The sequence below is a fragment of the Theropithecus gelada genome, chromosome 11 (assembly GCF_003255815.1).
Source record: "Theropithecus gelada isolate Dixy chromosome 11, Tgel_1.0, whole genome shotgun sequence".
Classification (NCBI taxonomy): Eukaryota; Metazoa; Chordata; class Mammalia; order Primates; family Cercopithecidae; genus Theropithecus; species Theropithecus gelada.
Window position 1 is genome coordinate 10,098,001 of NC_037679.1, and position 7,337 is coordinate 10,105,337.

Here is a 7,337-nt window from a genome sequence, read left to right on the forward strand (position 1 = left end):
CACTCCAGCCTGGGTGACACAGTGAAACTCTGTCTCAAAAAAAAAAATAAATAATAATGAAATAAAATAAAATTAGAAGTCTCAGCTGGGTGCAGTGGCTCATGCTTGCAATCCCAGCCCTTTGGGAGGCCAAGGTGGCAGGATCACTTGAAGCCAGGAGTTTGAGACCAGCCTGGGCAACACAGCAAGACCCTATCCCTACCAAAAATAACAATTAGCTGGGCATGGTGGCACATGCCCACAGTCCCAGCTACTTGGGAGGTTGAGGCGGAAGGATTGCTTGAACCCAGGAGTTTGAGGTTGCAGTGAGCTAATTGTGCCACTGCACTCTGCGGCCCAGGCAACAGGGCGAGACCCTGTCTCAAAAATAATAATATAAATAAAATTAGAAGTCTCTTGATGTAATTCATCACAGATTAGTTAAAGGATAAAAAAATGTTATCTGAATAAATGCAGTAGAAGTGTTGTTAGAAACTCTTAACAGTCTAGACATAGAAGGGAATTTCCTTAACCTAATTAAGGTTATTGACCTCTAAACTACTGCAAACATCATTACAGTAAAACATTCCTTTAAAGTCAGGAACAATTTCTCCACTTGTATTCAATATTGTAGAAGTCCTACCAGGTGTGTTAATACTAGAAAAAGATGGGCACACAACTTACAAAGGAAATAACAAAATATTCATTAGTCACAGATGATGTAATTAAAATAGGCTCTAAAATCCATTGGAATTAACAGAGTTTAGTAATACAGCCAGTATAAGACCATATACAAAATCTATTCCATTTCTATACACTAGCAGTAATTTTAAAACAGCCTCCCAAAGTGCTGGGATGACACACAAGGATGACTATAACTAAAAAGCTAGACAATAACAAGCCTTGATGAGGATGTGAAGAATTTGGAACCCTCATACTTTGCTAGTGGGAATATACAAAGGCGCATCTGGCCAGGCGTGGTGGCTCACACCTGTAATCCTAGTACTTTGGGAGGCCGAGGTGGGTGGATCACTTGAAGTCAGGAGTTCGAGAACAGCCTGGTCAACATGGTGAAACCCCATCTCTACTAAAACTACAAAAATTAGTTGGGCATAATGGTGAGTGCTCAGGAGTCTGAGGCAGGAGGATCACTTGAACCCGGAGGCGGAGTTTGCAGTGAGCCGAGATCACGCCTCTGCACTGTAGCCTGGGTGATAGAGCGAGACGCCATCTCAAAAATAAAAAAAATAAAAAAATTAAAAAAAAATTAGCCAGATGTGGTGATGCGCACCTGTAATCCCAGTTACTCGGGAGGCTGAGGCACAAGAGTGGCTGGCACCCAGGAGGCAGAGGTTGCAGTGAGCCGAGGTCACATCACTGCACTCCAGCCTGGGCAATAGATCAAGACCCTATCTCAAAAACAAACAAACATTTAGGTAGACATTCTACAATCTTCCTAGGCATACATACATATTCATACACATACATATGAATATATTTTTACATAATTATTGAATCAGTCACTTTGGAAAGAAAACTTATAAAATGTTGGTTATAAAACACCAACATTTAAATCACTGTGGGGCCGGGCACAGTGGCTCACGCCTGTAATCCCAGCACTTTGGGAGGCCGAGACGGGCGGATCACGAGGTCAGGAGATCGAGACCATCCTGGCTAACATGGTGAAACCCCGTCTCTACTAAAAATACAAAAAAATAATAATAATAAATCACTGTGAAAATGTCTGTGCTCCAAGATAACTTACTGGTATTTTTTGTTAACAGGTAACGTTACCAATATTTTACAAGACGCAGAAGTGCATTATATTTCTCGAGAGATGTGTAATTCTGAGAGGAGTTATGGGGGAATAATTCCCAACACTTCCTTTTGTGCAGGTGACGAAGATGGAGCTTTTGATACTTGCAGGGTAAGACCAAGTATTTTTCCTTTAAAATATTTTCTGAAGCCAGAAGGGAACTTGTCAAACAAGACCTTTGATAACTTTCTGGTGATCTTAATTATCAGGCCTAAAAATACTAAATTATTTTTTCTCCCTTTTAACTATTTCAACAATCCAAATCTTCTTGGTTCCTGATTCCATGGTCTCTACTATCATCGGGGTCAACCATAGGCAGAATTTACCTTGAATCCTTTTTTTAAATCATTGACTTTGAGATATAATTCACCTACTTAAAAGTGTACAGCTCAATTTTTTTTTTTTAATAGTCTCGCTTTGTCACCCATGCTGGAGTGCAGTGACACAATCTCTGTTCACTGCAACCTCTGCCTCCCAGGTTCTAGTGATTCTCATTCCTCAGCCTCCTAGGTAACTGGAAAGACAGGCGCACATCACCATGCCTGGATATTTTTTTTCGTATTTTCAGTAAAGATGGGGCTTCACCTTGTTGACCAGGCGGGTCCCGAGCTGGTCCCGAACTCCTGACCTCAAGTGATCTGCCCACCTTGGCCTCCCAAAGTGCTGGGATTACAGGCGTGAGCCTCTGCGCCCAGCCTGTTACTGTCTTTTTTTTATAATACATCCTTGTGGGTGTGAAGTGCTATCTCATAGTGGTTTTAATTTGCATTTCCTTAATGACTAATGATGTTGAGCATTTTTGCATGTATTTATTAGCCATTCATATGGCTTCTTTACGGAATGTCTATTTGGATCCCTTCCTCATTTTTAAATTGAGTTGTCTTTTTATCACTGAGTTATAAGCCTTTTTCATATATTCTGGATACAAGTCCCTTACCAGATATATAATGTACAAAATTTTTCTCCCATTCTGTAGACTGTTTTTTCACTTTTCTGAGGTTATCATTTGCAGCACAAATGTTAATTTTTTAAAGAAGTACAATTGATCCATTTTTTGTTTTTGTCTCATGCTTTTTTACTCTTCCTTTATTCCTCTTTTCTTGTTTCCAAATCTACTAGTCCTTCACTCCTGAGTACCCCACACTCTCACCTTTTCCTACTCATTCTCATTTCTGCAATCTAAAGTTTATCTTTCCTGTGTCCTTTTCCTTAAAAATCTTGCTGAGTAAAATAGTAAAGAATCCATTCTAATTGGATTGCATTCCTAGGCCAAACATCCTCCTCATCAAAAAATAATTATTCAATGCCTGCCTTGTATAGAGAATTGGAAACAGTTATCTCAGTGTCCTTGTTGTTTTGAGTGCATTAACAGGCCTTAGTAACAGTGTTGGGTGCATTCATAATTTTGTATAGACTATGAAAGTGACTGGCATTTATAATACTACTGAGAGGCTTTGCCATTTATGCTTATTTTGCTGCACTAGCCATTGTCAGCACTTAGAAACTTGTCATCTCTTGCAAGATGCCAGTTGACTCCTCTCCTTGGCAAGCAAACCACACACATGCCTAAAAGAATCCTTCATACATCTTAGAGTTATACTTTCCACACACAGTATTAAGCAAGAGAATATTCTAAAAATAGACAGTTTTTACAATATTGTGCATACTTCCTAAATTATATTTCCCCTGAGTAATTGTATTTAAAAATCCAAACAATTTGATTTATAATATTCTGGCTCAAAACTAGGCAGATGAGACGTTTATCTACCAGCTGTATGGTTCCTCCAAATACCTGGGCAAAACTGAATTCCTCCTGTTTGAGTTGGAAGATTAAGCTCAAAATCTATGATCTTTATAAGTTGGGGGTATATTGAAAACATGTATTTATATAAATGTATGTTTGATGTAAATAATTTATTCCAGAATTACTGTTGCTTGAAGAATACTAGAAGTAACAAACACTATTTTGGGACTTTTTTGACAGGGTGACAGTGGTGGACCATTAATGTGCTACTTACCAGAATATAAAAGATTTTTTGTAATGGGAATTACCAGTTACGGACATGGCTGTGGTCGAAGAGGTTTTCCTGGTATCTATATTGGGCCATACTTCTACCAAAAGTGGCTGACAGAGCACTTCTTCCACGCAAGCACTCAAGGCATACTTACTCTAAATATTTCACATGGCCAGATTCTTATAGCTTTATGTCTTGTCATCTTACTAGCAACCACGTAAAGACATTCTGAAGGCTTTCATATCTTTATTTTGCATTGTGTCCCTTTCTATGTTCTGCATAATGAAAATCATTTATTCTTCTAGCAATTAATTGCCTACATAGAGTTCTCATGTCAACATTTTATGGGCTATAACTATTGTGACAGATATACCACTGTAATTTTGGCACTGAATCACATGCTTCCTTGAAATATCTTGATTGTTTTATTTTATAATCATAATTCTGTATCTGGAATACTCAGAGTTTGTACAAAATATTCAGTTAAACATATATTTTATGTGTATAAATGCCAAATGATAGTTTATAATTAAAATGAAAGCTGTTATTTGGTTAATCAAAATTCTTTCCTTCTTAGATTTTATTCTAAAACATGTTTGTATGATTTTTTTCGAATTATAATCTTGGTTCCAATTCTCGAAGTATACTTAGAGAAACAAGTATTTACCTGTTATTTAAATTCTAATTAAAACCATTTATTTAATATCAGCACTTCATTTCCTCTGCCAACAGAGAACTATAGTATACACACCCCCAAATAATTTACTTTTTATTTAGAAATTTATGACTTTTTTCCAGCATTATAACCTACTTTCTAAACTTTTTTTTCTTTTTTTTTTTTTTTTTTTTTGAGACGGAGTCTTGCTCTGCCGCCCAGGCTGGAGTACAGTGGCCGGATCTCAGCTCACTGCAAGCTCCGCCTCCCGGGTTTATGCCATTCTCCTGCCTCAGCCTCCCGAGTAGCTGGGACTACAGGCGCCTGCCACCTCGCCCGGCTAGTTTTTTGTATTTTTAGTAGAGACGGGGTTTCACCGTGTTAGCCAGGATGGTCTCGATCTCCTGACCTCGTGATCCGCCCATCTCGGCCTCCCAAAGTGCTGGGATTACAGGCTTGAGCCACCGCGCCCGGCCTAAACTTTATTTTCTTGAAGCCCACGCTAAAATTTTGTATCCCATCGGGCCTCTGAATTAACTGTGAGAAGCAACTAGAAAGCGTGCCGGGTAAAAGCGGGACACCAACCTGGGATAAACTTTGTGATCACTAATGTATGAAATGAATTAAAAGAAACAAAAGAAAATGAGGGCCAGGCATGGTGGCTCTCACCTGTAATCCCAGCACTTTGGGAGCCCGAGGTGGGCAGATCACTTGAGGTCAGGAGTTCAAGACCAGCTTGGCCAACATGATAAAACCCTGTCTCTACTAACAATGCAAAAATTAGCTAGGTGTGGTGGTGCGTGCCTGTAATCCCAGCTACTTGGGAGGCTGAGGCACGAGAATTGCTTGAACCTGGGAGGTGGAGGTTGCAGTGAACCGAGATCACGCCATTGCAGCTTGAGCGACAGAGCTGGACTCTGTCCCATACACATACAAAAAAAAATGAAACAAAAGAAAAGGTTGATTGAATTATATCTACTATTAGTCGACTCTCATTTCCCTTGAACTTAGGGGAATCCATTTAGCAAAGGAGAAATCATTATTTTCTTATCCTTCTTTTTACATTCAACCCATCTAAAACCAAGTGTTCTTTGTCGTTGTTTCGTGTCAACCTAATTTCAGGATTTAAATGAAATTAAGCATGAATATCCCATGTATTAATTTCCTTCATTATTGGTTTGACACTGGGATCATTGTTTATTGGTTTAATATTGGGTTAATGTTGTTTAACATTAACATTTAATATTGGGTTAATATTGTTAATATTGGGGCATTGTTTATTGGCTTAATATTGGGGTCATCTATCCCACTCAAGGAATAGATGACTATGCTTTTTATAGACTAAGCAACACTGATGGAATGTTGGTTGTTCTTTCTTGAAAGAGCTCCTAGCTTATCCATCAACAAGGTCTCATAGATGGTAATGCTTATATAGCAATTAACATGGTGCACTAGTCTTTTCCTATTTATACTACCTGAATATCACTCAGATTCGCTCGATAGCTCTGAATGTTAATAAAAAGAAATTTTTCTAAAATGTACTGCCAGTATTAGAGGAGAAACCTTTGCTTTTCACTTTAAAGGCATCTTCTAATTACTCTTTAGGTTTACATTTCTTATCTATGTATTTATTTTAGAGGTGGAGTCTCTCCATTGCCCAGGCTAGAGTGCAATGGCACAATCATTGCTCCCTGAAGCTTCAGTCTCCTGGGTTGAAGCAACCCTCCCACCCCAGCCTCCTGCTTAATGAGACTACAGGCGCACCCCACCACATCCACCCCAGCCTCCTGCATAGCTGAGACTACAGGCGCACCCCACCACATCCACCCCAGCCTCCTGCATAGCTGAGACTACAGGCGCACCCCACCACATCCAACTGTTTTGTAGTTTTTGTAGAGACAGGGTTTTACCATGTTGTCTAGGCCGGTCTTGAACTCCTGGACTCAAGTGATCTGCCCACCTCAGCCTCCCAAAGTACTAGGATTACAGGGGTGAGCCACCACTCCCAGCCTAGGTTTACAATTCTATTCTTTTTTTTTTTTCCTCCTCCTTTTAATTCTAATCTCATGACAGATTAGGTTACATTTCTGATCAGGTGAGACCTACTATCTGCTATTTATCTTTTTGCCCAGCTTAGTTTACTATGTCAGCCAGCTGGAATCCAATTATAAAGTTTCTCTCTATCACAAGAAACTATCAGAGTATAAACTCTGGAAATCTAAGATAGACTTTGTTTCAACTTTTGTTTTAACATTGTATCTTTTTTTTTTCTTTTTTTTAAGAGGCTCTGTCACTCAGGCTGCCTAGAGTGCTGTGGCATGATCATAGCTCACTCCTGGGCTCAAGCAGTCCTCTGGCCTCAGCCTCCCAAGTAGCTAGGACTATAGGGCCCAGACCACCATGCTCAACTAATATTTAAATTTTTCATAGAGATGGAGTCTCACTATATTGACCAGGCTGGTCTTAAACTCCGGGCCTCCAGCCATCCTCCCACCTCAGCCTCCCAAGGTTCTGGAAAAACACACGTGCACCAACTTGCCTGGCCTTTGTTTCCATTTTTAGTCTGTTATTTAGTATCTATAAAAGTTTAGATGATTATTAATACCATTTACAACATTGTTGTGATGATTACAAAAGTTGAGTATATGACGTTCTTAACATTTGAAAGATGCAGTAACTGGTTTCTATTATTATATTAATATCCCATCCATCATTCACACACTCTTTCTCATTACATAGATCATTATCCTATTGGATGTCTCATATATCATCCCTCAAAAGTACTGAAACAAAGGATCCTTTTCTGCTTATAAATTCACATTTTAAAATACGCTATTTTGGCCGGGCGCGGTGGCTCAAGCCTGTAATCCCA

General features: G+C 39.2%; 1 protein-coding gene across 1 annotated transcript in view; it reads left to right on the forward strand.

The window, feature by feature from the left end:
* TMPRSS12 (transmembrane serine protease 12) overlaps positions 1-4,401 on the forward strand; it is a 45,618-nt gene extending 41,217 nt beyond the window's left edge. Inside the window, exons 4-5 of the mRNA XM_025402831.1 lie at positions 1,764-1,906; positions 3,780-4,401. Of these exons, the coding sequence (XP_025258616.1) occupies positions 1,764-1,906; positions 3,780-4,031 (395 nt within the window). The 3' untranslated portion in view covers positions 4,032-4,401. The remainder of the gene's footprint in view (positions 1-1,763; positions 1,907-3,779) is intronic.
* The last annotated feature ends 2,936 nt before the right edge of the window (positions 4,402-7,337 follow it).